At 39.3% G+C, this 22,728-nt stretch overlaps 1 protein-coding gene across 1 annotated transcript in view; it reads left to right on the top strand.

Annotated features, from left to right (window-relative positions):
- LOC146501934 (exostosin-1) overlaps positions 1-22,728 on the top strand; it is a 331,006-nt gene that overhangs the window by 275,176 nt on the left and 33,102 nt on the right. The window contains exons 6-9 of the mRNA XM_085132477.1: positions 8,339-8,458; positions 12,805-12,937; positions 18,339-18,457; positions 19,430-19,525. Of these exons, the coding sequence (XP_084988603.1) occupies positions 8,339-8,458; positions 12,805-12,937; positions 18,339-18,457; positions 19,430-19,525 (468 nt within the window). The remainder of the gene's footprint in view (positions 1-8,338; positions 8,459-12,804; positions 12,938-18,338; positions 18,458-19,429; positions 19,526-22,728) is intronic.

Consider the following 22,728-nt stretch of genomic DNA (forward strand, 5'->3'; position numbering starts at 1 on the left):
AAAGATAAACTGTGCCCTTTCAGCATCGGCTAATTCAGTGTCTGGATGGTGAAATGCCACCATCTTCCCAGTTATAATTGTCCTCTCTGGCTCAAAATCCCCATGGGAGCTGGGGCTGATTCAAACTTCAAGCACAATGCATAGATCAGAAATGTGTGGGAACAGATTTGTGGCCCTGAAGTAGAACAGGCTGACTTTGCCAAACAAAGCTGCCATATGAGTTTAATCAGCTTGATTTCAGTTTAGGCAGTTTTATGCAAATCATGTATTCAGTTTGAGAAGCCTGGAAGAAGCTGACAAAATGTGTAATATTTCCTCAACACACTCCTGCCTGTCAGAAAAGCTTACCTCCAAGTGGGCACACAGTCATGTCAAAAACTAAATAGATCCTAGATAGATAGATTCCTCAAAGATCAAGTGTTTGTTTGTGATACTTTTTATCAAATAGCCTTTTTAATGACTTGCTATCTGTGTCTTGTAGAATAGATTTTAGGATTTTATTGCTTATTTTAAAGCCTTAAACTGACTTATTCTTGCCTGCATCTGCAGCCTCCTACAATCCCATACCAGTGGCCTACTAATGGGTATTCATTAAGAACTTGTTAGCAAAGGTAACCTGCTATTGCTTCCTGCTCCGACAGCTGTGGAAGGTCCTGCCTCTGAGAGGCCTCCGATTAATCCCTTCTTTACACCAAACTTCATGGAAAAAGCTATTTTCTCATGGAGTATATTTTCTCTAAATTATTTCAAATGGCTGTCATTTCACTCACAATTCACAGGCATGGATGACATAGCTCTAAGTATAAAGTGAAATGCTGTAATTTTAAATGAATTTAATTTGACTGTGAGCTTTTGAATATAAAACCAACTATCCCTTTTCCTAGTAACTAATCCAATTAGGTTCACACAGAGGCTGGAGCCGGTAAATGTGGCAACACCCTGAACACGTTGTCCTATTTACACCTACAGCTCATTTAGGATCTGCAGTTGACCTGCTGTAAGTATGCCAACATATATGTCTTTGGACTGTGGAAGAAAGCCATCAAAAAGCAAGAGAAGCGCAAGGAGAACAGCCAGTTTAAACCCTAAAACGTCTTGCTATGAGATCTCAGTGCTAACCACTGCGCCATCATGCCGCCTCCATGATAGTGCAGTGAATCATTTTTGCTTCAGAGACTTTTTCCAGAGAAGTCCAAATAGAAATATAATGTGGAAATAAAGCATCTGGCACTTGGTGTCTGTGTAATCAAATGGTGATTGTTGGGTTATGGATGCGAAAAACTGTTGATAAAAGTGTGACCTGTCAGCACATCACCAATATGTACCAAGTTTAAAAATCTCATTGCAATCATGTGGCTTTTTTAAAATCTTATTCTTTATGACAGCGGTGAGATTCACAGACACTCACACCTACACTCTGAACTATTTTTATCTAAAATAGATGAGTCAACAATTGGATCACCTTCTGTTCTCTTTCATTACAGCGGTGGGTAGAGCTTGTGATATTTACTTACTGTAATAACTCTGTGTTACCATGTGTTGCCTCAGTGACCTGTACCACCACCTGGACAGCAAGTCCAGAAGTAAGCGCGTGTAGGCTTTTTGCTTTTAATTAGTGTGTTTGTGGTTTTTTGTTAGACTTCTATTAGCTTTTTTTCTATGTGAAACACACAATAGCAGACAGGCCATCTTAAAAAAATGTGGCTTTTAGATAAAACATACCAGGCTTTTTCCCTTATTAAGCATTACTGAGACTCACAATAGTGCACTAGTCTCGTCAGAGGTTTTGTTATTTGGTTTATTTGCTTAAAATCAAACCATCTTGCAAAGGCGTGCTAATTGTTGGTTAAGATAATGTGTGAAGTGAGAGATTTGTTTTGACGTAGCCTCCGACACTGAGGGTGTTCACATTCATTACCGATCCAAACAAAGCAAACATTTTTCCATTAATTTCCCTTGCTTTAATGCAGACATGTAAGGAAATGACAGGGGCAGGTATAAACACAGCTAATTTCCAAGGCTTTTAGGATAATACATGAAATGCGTGAGTGATGAACCACAGTAGCATATAAAGGGACGCTCACATACATGTCACTTCAGAACAAGCATCATGCAACCTGAGGCACATTTTAACATTTCAAACTGGTGAAGGTTGGATTGTTTCCCTTCATTGTTCACCAGATCGGTGGTTCTTGTTGTTTTGGTGCCACGCTAAGCACAGAATCAAAGGTAGGAAGGGAAGAGACTGAATCAGTGACCATAAGACATACATAAGACATTTAATACTTGGATGCAGTAAGTGGCTTCCCAAAGTGTTTTCTTCATTTGTACTGACTGTGCTGACTTATAGTAATGCCTCCACCATGTTTGACAGATGATGTTTGCTTCAGATCCTGAGCCGTTCCTCTCATTTTTCATACTTTTCTCTTCTCATGATTCCGATACAAGTAAACCTTGGTTTCATCTATCTAATGATTATTTATTTATTTGTTGGTAAATCTAACGTGGTCCTTTTCATTTCTTGTTATCAGATTTTTGCACTTTGTTGTAAACCATCTCTTTACAAGGCATCTCTGGTTTGTAGACCTTTACAATTATCAACCTTTTTTCTTTCAAACTATTCTGTCATCGTGCACTTTAGTTATTTTCTGTGAGCTTGCGGGCCTTTTGGTGTCGCTGAGCTTCACTGCATTCATTCTTCTTAAGAATGTCATAGATGGTCGACTTAACCAATATTACTATTTTGCAATCTCTCTTATAGGTTCATTTTGAGATGAGATGAGAGAGATAGCCTTTATTTGTCAGTTGCAGGTCTTTTGCCTACAACCAAGATGACAGACCTTGCCGACCGTACTTACAATATACAAACATCACATTGGGGAGACAGGTCAGGCTAGGTAGCGAGGAAAAAAAACATCAAAATGTGTAACACAAAAGGATAATACATCAATGCACAGATATCAACACACCATAGCACAATAAACACAGACAAGCAACATGGGAAAGTGTTCCAGTGTGTACATCTGATCTGGGACCGCTGCAATCTTCGACTGCGCCTCCAGCTGACCCGATGTCCACATCAGAGGGGGAGGTAAGCGTTGGAGGTGGCGTTGGATCCGGGGTAGGGAGGGTGATGCGTCAGTGAGTGCTTATCAGTATCAGTATATGTATGTGTGTGCGTGTCCATAGTTCAGCTGAGACAGTGTCCTTCGCCCTGCTAGGCTAAGTAAACAGTCTTCCAGCCAACCCAGGCGGCCTTGCATGGAATGAGAAGGAACAGACTAAACACAGTCGTTATCAGGGAGGTTTTGTTCGGTTCCAGCCTTGAGCCCACAGCTGGCGCCAAAGGGGTAGCCGGATTATGATGGTAATTTTCCTTTTGCAACAACTCATGAGAATTTCAAGCTGTTCTTTAACACTCCGACACTGGTCTCTCGATCTCCCGTTGGAGAACTGCGAGCTTCCCCATGATGTTATCAAACTTGCGTTCCGTGGTGTTGTCATTCTTTTGCTCAGATAGCCGATTCTGAGAACTCACGACTGCAGTGAGCTGTTCCACGATGTAATCCAACTTTCGCTCAAAGGTGTTATTCTGAGCAGGCCTCTCCTTGATGTAACCCAATATACGCTCAGAGGTGTTATTCTGAGTATTCACGGCAGCTGTAAGCGTCTCCAAGGTCTTAACCATGCTGCTTTCAATGAGCCCGTTCTGAGAAGTCGCGTCTCGTCCCATCGTTTCAATCCCAGCGGGCAGCCTTGGGGGGGTTTGAACAGCCGGTTCCGCTTTCTTAATTCTCCGATAAGTCAGGGTCAAGCCAGCTCCGATCAGCAAGAACCCTGTTATCATGGTTCCGAATAGGTAGATATCTTCAGCGTCCTCGATCGACAGTCCCACCAGGCACACGATTCTGCCACCCGTCCATCGTGTATCCGGCAGGGAAAGTCCCTCCAGGGCACTCGGGCTCTCCCGAGCCCAGACTTCTCATTGAGAAAAGGGTGTCAATAGCATTCAGAGACCAGTTGATCAAGTTCATAATTCTCTTTAGGTTTTAGAGACAGACTGTGAGAGAGTGTTCCAGGGAAAAGTAATACAAAAAACACGAGACTAGACAAGGACATAAGAACTAAGCAGGGAAGATAAGGGAGAGGAGAAAAAGTGCGTCCACCTCCTCCGAGAGCCAAAAGGTTTTTTCAGGCAAATAGTTGCCCCCTTTACTTATGTCAGTTTCTCCTCATATTGAAAGATCCAGTGCAAATATATCACTCAGAAATAAAACTACAAAAACTTTGTCATTGTCATGGACCTACCTGTATACATCGTGGTGGTTCAAAAACCACCTTTCTTTTCCAGAAAATCATCTATGTCATCCAAATTCCTGATAAAAAACAGGAACTAATTTTTTTAGATGAAATAAAGTCATCTGCATATTTCCTGTCAGTTTTAAATAAACACCAGTTGAGCAGTTTAATATAATGTTACATAAATAAACATTAATTAATTATTTAAAAGGGATACAACAATACAGGTTGTTTCTGCTTTTCATTCAACACACATTTATAGATGTTGAGGACACCTTGAAGGTGTTTCATTTCTTTCTTTCAGCACTGAGGCAGTCGGCAGAGCGGCAAGAATAAAAGCATTTTCTAGAAAGTAGATATCAGAAAGGATTCTTTAGCCTCAGGCTCTATGGTTTATTCAACGGTCCGCTTAACACCTTTAAGAAGCATTAAAACATCCAGAATTTACTTATTTAATTATTTTGGTCCAGATGAGAACATCTGTAAAGAAGGCGATAATCAGTGAAATATTTAACCAGAATATATTTTTTGTACAAAAATATTTATGTTTTTGGTTGGTAAACAAATTCTGTATGCTTGCCCTGATTGGTTTTTCCCTTTTTTTTTTTTGTTCACTAGAAACTACCTACACACGTGCATGCGCGTGTACACACACAAACACACACACACACACACACAGGAACTCACGCAACACTGAAGCTGTAACACCTGCTGAGAGAGTTGAATCTCATTACTTTCAATTACATCACTGAGCGCAGCAATACCTGGCTGTTTAATATGTAGAGTTTCTGTTCTCTCCATGGAGAGGGGAAATACACAACACACACACACACACAAAACGCCCCCCTGCTGAGAAACATAAACACTATTAGAGTCAATCGAGGGAAAGAGAATGGGGCTGATTTGATTGGTGTTGTTTATATTCCACCTCAGAGAGCTGAACAATTAAAGCTTGTGCTGCTGTAGGCAGATCCCAGTGACGTCAACACCGGCACAACCGCTTTTCCTGAGTTCACAATTAATGTGGGGTTTTCAGATCACACAAATGTGAAATAAATATCTTTTAAAAGTAAATGAAAAAGCAATTATAATACAATTTTGTTATAAAGTGGATAAGCAACAGAGCCCCTCTGTACTGTGAGTGCTTTTTTTGGTTTTTACCCATAATTATCAACACTCTGCCACATAATCTGTGACTCTTTCATTTTTGATGCAATTTTGTCATCACTCTGTGGGCCAGATTTACTAATGCTCTGTCCAAGCATTAAAAAAAATACTTGTGTTATCTGTACTTACTGTAGAGGCACAGTGGTAAGCATGGACACAGTTATTTTTGCAGCTGGCCTTGCATACAGCACGTATTTGCAGATTCTTTGATTTCAGAGAGCAAAATTATGGGAGGAAAGCATTTAAATGAATCATACAAAAATTATTTACTAAGGGTTGTAGCAGGCAGTTGACTGCAAACCACTACTATCAATGTCAAAGGAACTTGCAAAGAAAAGCGTCTGGACTTCTTTAAGTTTCTTTAAGACGTTTCACCTCTTATCCGAGAAGCTTCTTCAGTTCTAAGGTCAAATGGTGGAGAGTCCCAGATATAAACCTAGTGGGAGTATCCCCCCACAGAGGGACAAAAGGACCCCCTGATGATCCTCTAATCGCCTGAGCCAAGGTGTGAAACTGGGTGTGGGTCCCAATCAGCCAGAGTTTCGGGTGAGTTCATTGTGAAACCTGGCCCCACCTTATCATGCGAATTCCTGAGGTCAGATGGCCCAGGGTGTGAGTGGGCGTTAAGGCGTCTGGGAAGGAATCTCAAAACTGGATTATAGATGGCAGACAGTTGGTGTCGTAAACCACCGCCTCTGTTCAAAGATGGTCACTCACAGTGGACATAGATGGCTTTTTTCACTCCTCTTTCAAACCATCTGTCCTCTCTGTCCAAAATGTGAACATTGGCATCCTCAAAAGAGTGTCCTTTATCCTTAAGATGCAGATGGACAGCTGAGTCTTGTCCTGTGGAGGTGGCTCTTCTATGTTGTGCCATGCGCTTGTGAAGTGGCTGTTTGGTCTCTCCAATGTAGAGGTCTGGGCATTCCTCGCTGCACTGTACAGCATACACCACATTGTTAAGTCTGTGTTTTGGCGTTTTGTCTTTCGGGTGAACCAGTTTTTGTCTGAGCGTGTTATCCACGCGTCCACTACTATCAATGCAGTCTTGTGAGTGCAGCCTCACACTAATTCACCCTGCTTGGTAAATCTGTCACTACCCAAAATATTTTCAGGGCTGTCAGAGATGAAATCCAGTCGTGTTTATTTATTATTCTTGTGTGAAAAGAGCGAAGCATAAAAAAATAGATAAATAAAAATGCAAGCAGCATCACTGTAGTCATATGACATAAAAGCAATTTAATAAGACCAGTTTAAAAAATATGAATATGGGTTTGAAGGGTAATTGGACAGCCCAGCAATGTAAAGTTTCAAAGGCAAACAATTGCAACTTTTGTTACAAAGTAAACTGAATATATAATTTTAAGCATGCAAAAATCAATAGTACAGTAAACCAAAGAAACCCAGGCAAAAATTAAACCTGTCTAAATCCAAACAATAAATGGAAAGAAATGGATGAAAACTCAAACGTATTAGTATGATATAGAATGTACACTTTTACTTTTTCAATTCATTCAATTATATTATCTTTTAGAGTTGTGTTTTTGCTTGTCAGCCCTACAGTTTGTTTTTTTGCCAACACCCACTGTATCAGCACTCCTGTCAATGCAGTGGTCTCATTTAAATGAATGAAGGGATCATTTCGCCTTGAAGCAGAGGGGATGAAGATATTATTGGACACATAATGCATGTGGAAATTGGTATATTTCAGTGACAAATATCAGTTGAAGACATTCCAGACAGGATGACTGTCAGTCGGAGTCGCCTCATTAGGCTTCACAGATCACTGTAAGATGAGAGCTCCCCGGTCAAAGCATGAGCGATAGAGCCAAGTGGCTTGGGACTCTTTAAATAAAAATCCTCAACACCCTCATGGAAAATGACCAGTGTTTCGGGAAAACTGATTATCGCCATCACTCATTATTTCTCCAGATTATAGTGGCCTTTTCATTGGCCAAGTCTAACCAGTTGGCACTCTGTTTATTAACGGGAGATTTCTTGTCACTGGGGCCGAAACACCACACAGTTCTTGGGCTTCAAATACGCCCCCATCTCTTAAGGGCCGATGAGGGTCTTTAGGAACACTGGCTGGAATATTCCCTTGACTGTTTTATTGTCAAGCTCAATGGAGCATGTATGGTTATGTCTGATCTCATCTTGTAGGTACTTTGTTGTTTTCCAAGCTGGACATCAAGACAACATCCTGCACCATCTCCCTGGTATATCCGGTTGTTTAGCTTCCAAGTCAGGATCATGGTGTTCCTTAATTTTAGGCTTTCACTGTCTCTCCCTAAAGGTGCCATTCAGGCAATTCACAAGCCAGCTGCTCATGTTTTGTATGTTAGTGTGTGCTGGGACCAGTGAGATCATGGGCTGTTCTTGTGGGTCTTTTTTCATTCCCCTTCATTTCTGTTCCAGGAAAAAATAAATTAACAATGATCAATAAGTTGTTGAGGTAATGTAACATCTATGATAAGTTGATTAACTGTTTTGTGTAATTCTAAACTAAAGCTTAAATATCTTTTAGCTTTGGAGAGCTCATCAAACTCATCTATATAAAATAAATATATATATATTCCAAGCATACACTTAGATGAATAAAGTCTCAGGTGAATACAGAACTGGAGCTGAATAGCAGGTGGTTTAGTTGAAACACTATCAATGGAGGTAAGTACAGAGTAAGATGTGGTGGAAGAGTCTTGAGGGGAAAATCTCCTTTAATCTTTTCTGCATGTCCACAAATTATTTATGCTTCCTCCACCCTATTTGCCTTCTGCCGATTCTCATCTTTCACTCAGCATTGTTTAAAAATCTAGCATAATATAATCTGTCTCACTGTCATCTTGATCTTCTTTGTCTATTTTTTCCACAGGTTCCCTCCATTACCCGGTCCGTGGGCCATGACAGGATCTTGGCTCTCCGCCAACAAACTCAGTTCCTCTGGGATGCCTACTTCTCCTCCATAGCCAAAATAGTCTTAACAACTCTTGAGGTAAGCTTGCAAAACACTGTCTTAATGGGAGTTGTGGATTTATTTTCATCAGGAAAGTTGCATTTAGTCAGTCAAACTGCTATAGCTTGTTCTGTACTATACATTGCCGCTGGCTATGCATCACCTCCCAAAGACAAACTTTTGAAAGATTTCTTTCTCCGGTTGTCAGTATTTTTTTTTTTTATCCAAAGAAGGTTAGCTGAATGTGCCCTCTCTTTTGCAGTACTTTTTCTGCTCCATATTCATACATTTGCACTCAGAAGCAGCTCGGCAATGCAGTGTTCAAACACTCAGTGAAGGTATATCAAAGTTACCGGGGGTGATTTGGCATGCTCAAAGTTTGTTTTGAGATCAGGGTTACAGTTTGACTTTTTGTTGTTGTTTTTTCTTCATAAAACTGTGTTTTTACGCAATAAACCCTTAGCATCATGTGAGAAAGCCGCTGATACACCATTGGCATATAACATTTTTATATAGAACTTATCCCTTTTTCAACTCTCAAAGCTACTGCCCCTCTTTCCCTTTGATTTGGCACCAGCTAGCGCTTAATGTTCATTGTCTTCACTGTCATCAGACTTGTGACAGTTACATATATTTAGCAGGAGTCCTTATGTATCTAATGGTAGTCTAGATTGTGTGTGACTTATCAGTTCTAATCAGTGACAAACAGAAAAGAAAACCTCTTGCTATGTGTGAAAAGTGCTCATAAAATCTCTGGTGGACTATTCAGCAAAGTTAACCTAGAAAACGTTACATCTAATATGGAGTTCAGGTTTCATTTTAACCTAACCTGACAATCTTTTCGAAAAGAAAAGAAATATTGAAGATGGAAACCAGCATTTTGTTGCCTGAAATGAAAACATAGGCGTCGTGAAGTGCCAGTTGTGAAGCACCAAGTGTGAAGGAGGACCATGCTGTCTGGCAGCCTACAGGTTTAAGAGACTGCAGTATGTGAGTGGGCGTTCATGCCCGCTCTCAAGGCTAGAAACCCACAGGCTGGCTCATTAAATGACCTAACCAGCTGATGTACAGAAAATGAACCTGTGTCATTGCCATGTACCACAAAAGCCATCCTAGTCTTCCTTTTTTTGAAGAAATTCATTTCCTTACAGCCTCGATTCAGACCTCAGGGACCATTTGCGCTTTGTATCATCTCTGAACACAGACACAGGGGATAATAATCCTTTTTATCACCAACATCAGCAGAAGAATCATAGGTATCATTACATAAACATCAGTATGATTGCTATGATCTTTCTAAAGCCCACAGTTTGTTTTAATTTATCACGTCCACCATGAATACTGATATCATAATTATCACAATTATCATCATAGCGTAACATTTAATGTGTGTAAAAATATTATTACTAGGTGAGGACTGTGGTTGTTGTGTAGGTCAGTTTGTTGTCTGATTTAATTGCTGAAGTTACACTGAATGCAAGTTTAAAGGTGGAATCTCCATTCTTTTTCACAAAGTAAGTTTGAAGCACAGGTATACAGGTAGATCTTTTTGCACATATTTAGGCTTTATTAAGACTAAGAAAATTGGCTTTATCATTCTTATTGATTTTATATCTTACCTCTTTGAATTTGTACAAATAGAAAGAACGTTTAACAGACTGAAAAGCCATTAATTTTTAATGCTGGCACAGTTATTTTCTGTTATTAGTCATAAAATAATGACACCCTTTTTAATTCTATAGCTCAGTTGATTGCTTTGATTGCACAAATGAGTAATCAAGGTATCAACTTTCAAAACTTTCAAAATATGAAGCACGCCTAACCATCCCTGAAGGGTTATAGCTACTATACTTAAAAGTACAACCTTTTTATTTTCCTAATTATTTTCCAACATTTGCTTTCAGAATTTGCCTCCTGTTATGTGTATAATTTTCTACTTCATATGCATATGTAAAGTAGAAAAATTATACAGTGAACTGAAAGTACGGCATATGCAATTGAAATTTGTCTGTTTGAGCCAATTTTTTTTTTTATTATTATCTCTTTTATTGGGACAGCTGTTGAACATAACAGTAGTTTGCCTTTTTACACTTTCTTTGCTGTCACATTTTAACTTATAATTGAAAAATAAAGAAGACAGAAAAAGAAGAGAAAAGAAAAGAAGAAGAAAAAAACAAACAAACAAACAAAAAAACTAGGGTGAGGAGGCAGCAGGGCAGGTAGGTTTACGTAGTACTCAGGGTTGTAACATCATATACAAAATCACACCTCATATGCTTAACATAGTCTGTCCATTTAGACCATATTCCGTAGAAGGTATCCCTCTGAAGTTTAAGAGAAAATGACACTGTTTGAGCCAATTTAATGCTGTGTATATTAAAATGTTTGCATCAATGCCATCTATCAAACACCAGGAATAAGGACCCATCTTTTTGTAAAATGACTGATAATTTCATCACCAAGCCCTACAACTATAATTTATGTTTACCTTCATGTTTACCTTAATAATATGAAGTATCCTCAAATTGCAGCATTTTTTTTTTTTTTGAGCACAAACAAGACCTTGGTAATTCCACCAAATGCCCAGTGCTAGCAGGGTATGAAATTAGACAGGAGACCGCTGACAGCTGTATACTGTTGGCCAGATGTGCTAAAAAGTCAGAGCCAGCATGCCACCAGGCTAAACGGGTGAAATGAAGCGTGGCTGATAACCGTAGTGTCCCACATACTGCGAGCCTGACAGTTGGTGTAAGGAGGTGGGTGTGTAGGCATATATGTGTGTGTGTGTGGCTGTTAAGAGCTGGATGTAAGTGTCAATTCCCCACTCTCTGTTTCCTCCACTGTTTTGATCTAAATACAAAGAAAGTTTGTTTGTTTTTTAAGTTTCACAATAAGTCAAAACTACTTAGGTATATCTCTACTTTTGAATGGTTTATAGTCCATTATTAGCCATGCAAAAAATTTAAAATATGCATGTAAAAGTCCAAAATATAGACAGCTCATATGCCATTTATGTCCTAAAACCGAAATGAAATTCAAGGATTTTTATGTCACTATATAATTTGCAAAAATAAATAAATACAATTTTTTTAGTGCCAACCAACCAATTGGCTAGAATCAACAGCTCCATTACTCTTGCATTACATCCTGTAGGGCCAGCCCAGGGACACAATCAAACGCCTTCTCCCAGTCAATAGATTAGATGTTATGGGTCTAACATTAGTATTAGCAGTATTGTTAAATGTTTCAAATTTATGGTATGACAAATGATTTTTTAGTTCCAAGTAAATTAAAACATCACATGTTTAAAAAAGTCTTTCTGGCAGACCTGAGCTGAATTATTTGCCCCAACTAGTGGATACTGAAGAGAAAGTGAAAAAAAAACAGAGAAGAAGAAAACATAAGTACAGTTGTGGCCTAAAGCTGTCCTCAGAAGGGACGAGTTTTTGCTCAGTCCCCCAAAAGCTTCCTTACTTTCTAGTAAACCAGATTTACACCATCACCCCTCTGCCACAGAGTCAGAAGCCCTCTGATCCTCATCACTGTACAGACTTCAGGTATTTTCAGTGTTTCATACTTGCACTGCTGCACTTCATACAGTAATTTAAGTTACACTGACAAAATACAATCTCACAAGTCATATAATGAGTTAATAAAATGTGCAATAAACAGTTTAACCAGCTGATTTCCTCATTAAAACATCAGTCATAGTACTAATAAAGCTCGTGAGTATGTTTTGCTCATACTTGATAAATTACTTTTACTTATGGTATTGTTACTCTTCTTTAATATTATTTTAGAGTTATTACTTGTATTTATACTATGGTAACTGCCTTCTGGAAGATTTGGCTCAGTGTCACAACATTCAACCAGCTCACCCAACCTCCGGTAACAAGACAGATGGATCGTATTAGTTAACTCACTAATGGACTGCTCGTGTTGGGATTGAGTTGCTCCACAGGATGAAGTGTCTTGGGTCGGTTCTGCAAAGATGTTCCTCTCTTCAAGACCTCTCAAAGCACCAAACATAACCTAAAAAGCTGTCATTTTTAGTTTCAAATATTAGTACATGTCTGTTGTTAGGTGGTGGAATTAAGGGGGCAATTTCAGGCAATTGATCTTTCAGTTTGACTGAAAAAAAAATACAAGAAAGAAGAAAAGAAAATTATTGGTTATTATAGTCTCATCCTTTCTTTCTGCTCTCTTCTTGATAAGTTATACTTTATGTTCACTCTTGCACCCTGTTTTTACCCCTGTTTTTTTTTATATCCATTGTTTTAAATAGATTTTTTATGGTGTTCATTTACAATTCAGCTTGTTTCCCTGATCTTTTTCTTCTTTTTCTTCACACCTCCTCCTTTCTGCTTTACCTCTGCTTCATCCAGATCATCCAGGACCGCGTGGACTCCCTTATATCCAGAAACCGTTTGTTGTGGAATTCCCTACCTGGTGGTCTGTATGCACTCCCTCAGTACTCAACTGACGCTGCCCAGTTTCCTTTTTACTATGGTCTACTGGGTGAGTACATAAGCTTTCCGTAAGAGTCATTTCAGTGTAGCAAAGATGGTATAGGTTGTTGTTTTATGACTTAGCTGCAGCACAGGTGAATAACTGGAATGCAGTGTACTTGCCAATAAGAGAATGATCACTTAGATTTACCATGTTGGAGAAATAAGCAGGTAAGGATCACAGCAACTTTGATGAGGGCTGTGCACTGTTCCTGACCTGTGTGGTTTCCTCAAAACATAAGGGTTGTGGGGTGTTTCTGCTCAGTAGTGATGAGTACCTTTTGTCAGAGGAGGCACAAAACATGAGCCACAGTGTGGTGCATGTGCTGGGGAAAAGTCAGGTTTGCTGCAGATCCAACTCGTGATTTACAGGATTTAAAAAAATACCCTTGAATGTCTCAAGGTGCCTAAATGAGTCAAACTTTATTTCACTCAGTTTATTGCATGCCACTTCCTGTGACACAGAGCTAATAAACTCAAGTTTGATACATATATGATAATTACTGAATCCGGGCTGTGATGCATGGCCGCAGTTTTTCTGTTATTTGTTTTCATTAAGTGTTCTCCTTGGCACAATCATATTAACGGCTGGAGGACACATCATGCAAACAACTATTACGTGGCCACAACTAAACTACATTTTCTTCTTTGTTGGAATCCAAAACATTCCCTTTTCTTTCAGGGAAATATCAGAATTGTCACTGACAGCCAGGAAGGCTCAACAGATGCTGTCAGTATCATAAAGTCTGTCCTGTCTTGATCAGTGGCAGAGAAGTGTCTGTGACAATTCCTGTGTTTTTCTGAAAGTTTTCACCTCTGAACACAATGACCATATCAGTGAGTAAAAAAATTGTAAAATGAGGATGTGTTTGCCAACTAATTTTAAATCCAGTCAACTTGGACTTCATTGGCTGCCTAAACTGTGCAAGAAACTGCTGTCTATAGAGCCTAAAACAGTGAATGTACAAGCAGCATGACTTATGACAGGTCAGATAAGTGGTTAACAACAGCAGCTGTAATAAAAATCTGCAATATTGTTTTTAAAATGTATACGTAAATTTTGCAAGACTCCTGTTGGGGCATAGTTCAGAAACTTGAAGCTGCAGGGAAAGAAATAAGGCTTCTATATGTGCATGTTTCTGTGGGTGTGCAGACCAGAGAGATTCTCAGTAGTCTGAGGCTGTAACTCAGATCGATGTTTGTCTTTCTCTGAGGAATTGTGGACACAAGGGTTAGAAGGAAGAGAGAAGAGAACCAAAGATGGAGCAGTTTTGTTTACACCTCTGCAGTAAATCACTATTTTTGCTGCCGCCATCATCAGCGCTGCTGGGGAAATAACTTTTCGTCAGCGCCGTGTATAAGACGGTCTCACTCTGATACCTTCCCATAAGTTTTGATGGCAAAGCTGTTGCAACTTGGGCCTGATAGTTTAAAAAAGTTTGGCTTAATGTCAATACATAGCGGCCTCGGGACAAGTAAGACATCGTGATCAGATGCCTCAAGTTACAGTTTTATTTTAGTGTGTGAAAAGGAGTCCAGTCATCTGTGCTCTGCAGCTTCTTCAAATTATATAAACAAAAGAAAGTTGTGTTAATATTCTAGAAATTGATGTATCAGAGCAATACTGTTCCAATATATAGCATCTATTTTACAGCTCATTTGACATTTGTAGTTTTTTTTTTAATGGTGTTGAGTTCAGATCGACTTGCAGGGCATGTCAGTATAAAAGTGTGACTAAAGATGGGAGAAAATTTGATGATTTTCTGTCTTTTAAATTATACATATAGTTGAAATCAGCAAATGCTTTGTCAAAGTCAGTTAGTCCCAGTGTACTAGATGAGAACTGAGTTGCAAAGCTGCTCTCGAGACACCACTAAGGTACTGGTTGTGTAAAACTCCTGGCTCAAGGCTCTGATTTTTCCAAGTAACGCCGCACCATAGTGTATTTAGGACTATTTGCTTAAGAAAATTTTGGTTTAAGAACTTTAAAACATCTTTGACAGACCAATACAGTTAACACTGCTCGGGCTGTGTTTCAAGAAGTTTAAGATATGTGTGCTCACTTTTGGACTATGTGGGTGGCAAGGTGTCAGTATCAGATTTTGACCTTGCTATCAGTGTTGCGCAGATTGGTCGCACAGCTGCCATGCATGCCATTTTAAGAGCATTTAGTCCAATGTTCAATGCAATGCCTCTTTACTAGACTAAAAACTCTGTCAGATTCTTGTCACAGTCATAACAGTAGATTTCTCCTTCTGCGTTAAATCCATATTGTAGGTACAATGTAAACATAAACGCTTCTGATATCCTAAGCTATTACCTTGCTAGAACTGCAGTAATGCTGATGCTGCCCGCAAGAACTAAGACTGGCCATTAAGTACCATTGTTTCCTCCTATGCATCTAGACTCTGGCCACTTCTTCTTCTGTTTCCATTTCTTTAATCAACTTAATCAACTTGGCATCATTGACAAAACCCCAGTATAGACGTGCACTTTATTGCAATAGTTAAAAAGAAAATTTCACCATTTTTTATAAGTCTTGGACTTAAAAAGACAACAAAAGCACATCAAGGATGCTAGTCTGCCTCTATGAATGATGCATATACTGTACCTACACTTCTCAATTTTAAATTTCATGTTTAATATTAAATCATGTATATATATATATTATATATTATACATGTATAATATAATATTATATTTGGTGTAAAATCTTGCATTGTGTGAGAGCTGAGTTGTGTACATGTTAATTTATTGTATTCTATTTTATTCTATTTCTATGTACTATGCATCTGCAGCTTTTGAACCCAGAACAAATCTATCCATCTAGACAATTAACTGCATCTTATCTTGTTTTATGAAATTGAATATTTGTTAAGAACTACAAAATCCCTCCAAAGTTAACTTCTCAACTTTTGAATATTTCAGATTTGAGTAAGGTCCTTTATGTCCCCTTATGATCTGATTTCAGAGAGCTTCCATTCTGTTCTATGACTGAATGTTTCAATGTTTACAGGGTTTTGCTACTAAAAAACCCCCCGGAAACATGCCGTTTAACAGAAATTAACATGGCTTAGCTATTTTCAAGAAACAGAAGGTTTAAGCCTATTTATGTGACCCCCACAAGGGCAGAGCTCATGCTTCCATAAATACCACTAAGCCCACCTGAGATGGCTGGTCAGGGGGCCCAGTGTCAGAGAGATGGATAGAGCAACACTAAAGAGCACTCTGGCTGCACTTATCCATGAGGAAGTGTTTTCCCCTATTCCCAAATGCACCCACTTGCCATGCCATGTGCCTGCAGTCCTGGCCTTCTTTGGCTGCTCTGAGTGTTCAGTGTTTCTGTGTGTGTGTTTCCACATCTACCTGCCCATTTATCTATTATAGATTTTTGCAACCCTCATTTTAGCTGCTCACATGGGATATCTAACTTTTTGTAATTACTGTCTGGCAGTGTGTAAAAATAGAATAGAAGCAGTTTTGCTGCAATTTAGAGTTTTTGGTTTTCTTGAAGTGAAGGAAACGACAGCAAATAAATCCCATGTGATCACTTGGTAAACATGCTAAACATGTAAAAGAGAACAAAAATCTATGTTAACACCCAGTACGTTTAATATGATGGAGAATTTTCACTCTGTCAAATAATGTTATTGGAACTTATTGAAATGACCTTAAATAAAAGCTAAATTATAGATGTCTCATGCATAAGTACTGATGGATGGATTCCATTATTTTGAATTGCAAAACAGAGGATGAGAATCTTTGTAAAATGTAACGACTTCAAAAAAGTTAAAATTAGAGCGGGAAAGGCTGGAATAGTAAGTGATACTAAAAAGAAACAGCAGGAAGAACATTGTGATTCTAATTAGGTTTATTGGCAACAGGTCAGTAACATGATGGGGTATAAAAAGACAAAAATACATGTAAAGGACTCACTGACAGGTTTCGCAAATGCTTAATTGCAGTTCTTGCTGCCAAGAGCAGCACAAGTTGTTATTATGTTTAGGGGCCAATTAGGTTTTCACCAGGGCGGGGTAGGTTTAAACAATCTTTTTCCTTTATAGATCATATTGTTTAAAAACTATCATACGTAGGTCATCTTGCCTTAAATTTACTTGATGATTCGAAATGTGAAAGTGTGAGAAATATACACACACAAAAAGAAATCAGGAAGCAAATGTATTTCTATAACACTGTTTATTGTGAAAATGTCAAAATGTGTGTTTATGACAAACCATTGCATTTTGTTATTCAGCCTTTTTGGAATTGAGGTTGTATTAGCTGTGTTTCCTGGAACTTCTGCTTTTCACAGAACTCTGTTCTATTCTTATTTTTCTTTCTTTCTTTGTTTCATATGTTCAATTATGGAACATTAATTTATAATAAATGTAAGTGAATTTCCAATATATTGTAATAATTATAAATGGCCAGTTGATTAGAATGCGTCCTCGCATACTAGAGTGTATTACAAAGTGCTGTTGTGAGTGAATAGATTATTAGGGTAATTAAACTAATTACACAGCTCACAGCTGCCAAATATTCACAGTTTACACAACTTATTTGCTAATCAAATTGAGAAGAAGAAAATCACCATCAGTATTTACACAGACTACAATTTGTTGCTGTTTGTGTGATATTTCTGATCATTTCTTGCCCCATGAAAGTCTTGTGGAACGATTTAATACTAGTCAGATAATGTTTGCAGTGATTATGAATGCAGCAAAGTTTACAGTGCAAAAACAGTGTATGTCTTCTATATTCTGAGCCATCTTAATAACATTAATGTGAATTAAATCCTGTAATATTTGACAATAATAGATCAATCTATTTTGAAACAGAAGATGTATTAAGAAAATCTTTTTGTAGAAGCTCGTGCTTTATTATATCAATACATTTTTCTGGCACAGGTTTGCCACAGGGAAAATAAGGTTCTCAAAATTACAAATCTTCCCATCCCACTCTTTTCTGAATACCATTTGTCAAAGAAGCCTCAATTCATTCTGCTTTGCTGCTTCTCTTTTTGTTCTGTTTGGTTCATTTCTTTGTTTTGGTAAAATGCAAGAGAGTATCTCACAAGTGTTGTAGAAACAGAATTACTCATTACAGAAACAAATCAGCATCATTTGCAATTGAGTAAAAGAGACTCAAAGCAAACTGTTCACTCTTGGATTAGACATGTTTACTCATGGTCAGCCATCTGAACCGGGGGGCATATATGCTGTCACAAAGATGGATGACAGGTGCAGCGTGGAGCACTCTGTGTCCAGTTAACCGTGATGGAGCTTTATGGAGAGCTACATCTGCACAAATCTGTGTTTTGGGTTTTTTGTGTTGTTGTTGTTGTTGTTTTAAGAGCCTAAATGCAGTTTACACATGACAGCTGTTTGTGAAGTATGGGTATGTTTGTGCAGGTAAGAGCCCATCGCAGCAGTTCACCACTGTGATCCATATGGTAACTCCTCTGCAGTCCCAGATATCCCCTGTGGTGAAGCTCATCATCGCTGTAGCCAAGTCCAAGTTCTGTGCACAGGTGGGATATGTGTCTGAACTTTGCTGTGATTTCTGCTGCGGTTCAGGAAAAAGATGAAAGAATGGTTTCACACGTATGCAGTGAAATGCAAACAGTGTCAGGAGGTGTTAATTCTCAGTGATCTAAAATGTTTCACTTGACAGTTGATGTCTATGTTATCAATGTGTTTCTTCTATAACCTTGTCTCTCCATATCTCCTCCCTCCTTATTTCCCTTTTCTTTTGTCTCATTCCTACGTTTCCATTCCTTCGTTACGTTTTCCTCATATAACAGTAAAGAAATCAAAAAATTTTCAAAAAAGTCTAAAAAATGAGAAAGTAGATAAGTGATTATTGTAGGTTTTATATTCTAGTTTCTGCTCCTTTTTCAAATAACATACCAAATATAATGTGTGTTTATATTAATTTCTTTTTTTGATAATTTGCTTTAAATCTTCACACAAGTCTTCTTGACCTCCGTAATTTATCTAGAAAGCTTTTAAACAAGCTTTATTATTCTACACATGTTATAAAAAGTACTAGAAAAAGGCACTAGAGTAATACCTGAGGACTAAAGGTCTGTTGCATAAGCAGTCTCTTATATAATGTGTTTTTTTTAATGAAATATGTTGAATTAAGCTTTACTATAAATATTCATGTACATGTAAATATACTGAAAGTGCAATAGCTTTTGAAACAAACTTGGTGATGACTAACACAGTTCACGCACTCACAGGGCTAATGGAAAAAGAACATTTTTTGTATTCTGGCACTAAATATTATATATGTACTCACTCTGATAATAAGGTATTCTTTAGCAAGGGTTCTCTGTAAAGCAGAAGACCCTGGCTGGTCTTTGCTTCTTGAAAAATAGGACGGACATTTCATTATGAGGAATATCAGCTCATTCAAAACCTTCTGTGGAGAAGCCTATTCACAACAATGTTTGGGCTTGTATAATATTAATGGACACCATGTTCTTTTCCCCACACAGATTGTGGTTTTATGGAACTGCGACAAGCCTTTACCTCCTAGAAACAAGTGGCCCTCCACCAGTGTGCCTCTCACTGTCATTGAAGGACAGACCAAGGTAATGGCTGTTGACTTTTTTACATCCATTATGTATTAAAATAGATTTACATTTAAAAACTTTAAAAACTGACCTGCTTAGGGGCACGCCAGATATGAAAGCGACTGAAACACTCGGCTGATGTTCTGGGAGCTGTTTTAGAGGAAGATGGAAAACAATAACACACAAAAAAACGTAAATAACAATAACATGAATGAGAATATCATACAACTATAGGATAATATGCTGTAAACTTACACTGTGTTATATATTTTGCACAATTTATACCAGTTTTATGAAGTTTAAGGAAAATATATTCACCTGGTGGTTGCTGAGTGATGGCTGGAGATTGCTGGTGGTCACTAGGTGAAATTCACTGCAAAGAAGTTAATGGCACCGACCTCCTTGCAATGACTGTGGTCATAAGCAGATTACATGGAAGATGCTGACACTGTCTGCAAGCACTCACTACCTCCTCACCCAGATAAAAAAAACAACAATCCCAGACCGTTTCTCTTCAAAGTAACGCAGCCAAAGCAGTTACAAGATGGTTTTTAATGGAGCACCCACTTTTTTTACCCAGCGACAGCCCGTATCATCCAACAGCCACGAGGCAGTCGAGGAACACATTTTCATATTGACTGGAGATTGCTGGAGGGTGTTCAATAGGTTCTAGGCCTGTGAGGCATAACTGTCAGTAATCTTTTATGATTAATAAACAGGGGTGCACATAAGTGGTCCGCAGGTGCGCATGCGCTGTCAAAATAAAAGACGCGCACCAGATAAGAAGTTGCAACGCGCGTTTGCATACATATAAAAGGCACTGTTTTTGTCCACTAGAGTGGGATTTTTACGGCATATTCTGCACCAGATCTCTGTGCGTTCATCATTTGTTTGAAGCCAGCTCACCACCTGCAACCACTTTTCTGAGAATACAACATCACTGTTTTACCAGCAGATAAGGGAAGATGCACCGTGGTCCTAAACACTACAGATTACCATACAAAGATCACTACTCTCCTCAGTGACAACAATACCTACGAAGCCTTAAAGCGAGACCCCACAAGCAGCTACAAAAAGAAAGTTATAGCTTGCCTTCAAGACTTGGAAAAGGACAAAATCATTGACCGCCTTACTTATCACCGCCTTTACCCAGGGGATGCCATACCCTGCATTTACGGACTTCCAAAAATCCACAAGGAAGCTGTCCCACTCAGACCCATAGTCAGTAGCATAAACTCAGCCACTTATAACATTGCAAAACACCTTGCTACCATCCTTGCTCCTCTCGTGGGGAACACCCCACACCACATCAAGAACTCCACCGACTTCACTGACAAGGTCCAGAAACTTACCCTGGATCCAGATGAAACCATGGTGTCCTTTGATGTAGTCTCTCTCTTCACGTGCATACCCACCACGGAGGCAGTGGAGACTGTCAGAAAACGACTACAAGAAGACAACTCCTTGGAGGACAGGACCAACTTCACACCCGATCAGATTTGCACACTGTTAGACCTCTGCCTCACCACTACATATTTCAAATACAACGAAGGCTATTACAGACAAAAACATGGCTGTGCCATGGGCTCCCCCGTGTCACCTATTGTAGCCAACGTTTACATGGAGGAAGTGGAAAGGAAGGCTCTTGGCTCTTTCAAAGGAACAGTACCCAGCCACTGGTACAGATATGTAGACGACACCTGGGTCAAAATCAAGACACAAGAAGTGGAATCCTTCACTGCGCACATCAACGCTGTGGATAAAAACATCAAGTTCACCAGGGAAGACACGAAGGATGACTGTTTGCCTTTCCTGGACTGCGCAGTGCACATTGAAGAGAATGGCAACCTCAACATCGAAGTTTACCGGAAGCCCACACACACGGACCAGTACCTCCTCTTTGACTCCCATCACCCTCTGGAACACAAACTTGGAGTAATTAGGACCCTACACCACCGGGCAGAACATGTTCCCTCTAAGCCTGAAGTGAAAAAGAAGGAACACACACATGTAAAGGAAGCACTCAAAACATGCGGCTATCCTAAATGGGCATTCTTAAAGTCAGCAAAGAGGCACAGAAAAGAAGATCAGACACCAGCGAGGGAGGATAAGAAGGACAGACGCAACAACATTGTCATCCCCTATGTAGCCGGTGTATCAGAGAAACTCAGGAGGGTTTTCTCCAAGCATGACATCCCGGTGTACTTCAGACCCAGCAACACACTCAGACAAAAACTGGTTCACCCGAAAGACAAAACGCCAAAACACAGACTTAACAATGTGGTGTATGCCGTACAGTGCAGCGAGGAATGCCCAGACCTCTACATTGGAGAGACCAAACAGCCACTTCACAAGCGCATGGCACAACACAGAAGAGCCACCTCCACTGGACAAGATTCAGCTGTCCATCTGCATCTTAAGGATAAAGGACACTCTTTCGAGGATGCCAATGTTCACATTTTGGACAGAGAGGACAGATGGTTTGAAAGAGGAGTGAAAAAAGCCATCTATGTCCACTGTGAGCGACCATCTTTGAACAGAGGCGGTGGTTTACGACACCAACTGTCTGTCATCTATAATCCAGTTTTGAGATCCCTTCCCAGACGCCTTAACGCCCACTCACACCCTGGGCCATCTGACCTCAGGAATTCGCATGATAAGGTGGGGCCAGGTTTCACAATGAACTCACCCGAAACTCTGGCTGATTGGGACCCACACCCAGTTCCACACCTTGGCTCAGGCGATTAGAGGATCATCAGGGGGTCCTTTTGTCCCTCTGTGGGGGGACACTCCCACCAGGTTTATATCTGGGACACTCCACCATTTGACCTTAGAACTGAAGAAGCCTCTCGGATGAGAGGTGAAACGTCTTCAAGTAACTTAAAGAAGTCCAGACGCTTTTCTTTGCAAGCTCCTTTGACTTTCTGAGAATATGCGCTTCTTTTGCGGTTCAGACTCCTTCTGACATTTCTTTGGAGGTGGAGGAGCACCAAAGTAATTGCTTAAAGGAGCTTGCTCACACATTTCCTTGTTGAACAACAGGAAAGTGATAAGATATATCGCTTGGTATAAAATTATTGCATTTCTTCCTGTTCTGGAAGAAACACAACCTCAGACACACTGTTCGTTTTTATCGGTTTTGCTTTGGCACTCACAGCCCTTGTTTAAAATTAAGAAAAGGTTATAGTTTTGATTGGAAATAAATAAGCATGTGGTTGCAT

The sequence above is a fragment of the Neolamprologus multifasciatus genome, chromosome 15 (genome assembly GCF_963576455.1).
Source record: "Neolamprologus multifasciatus chromosome 15, fNeoMul1.2, whole genome shotgun sequence".
Lineage (NCBI taxonomy): Eukaryota > Metazoa > Chordata > Actinopteri > Cichliformes > Cichlidae > Neolamprologus > Neolamprologus multifasciatus.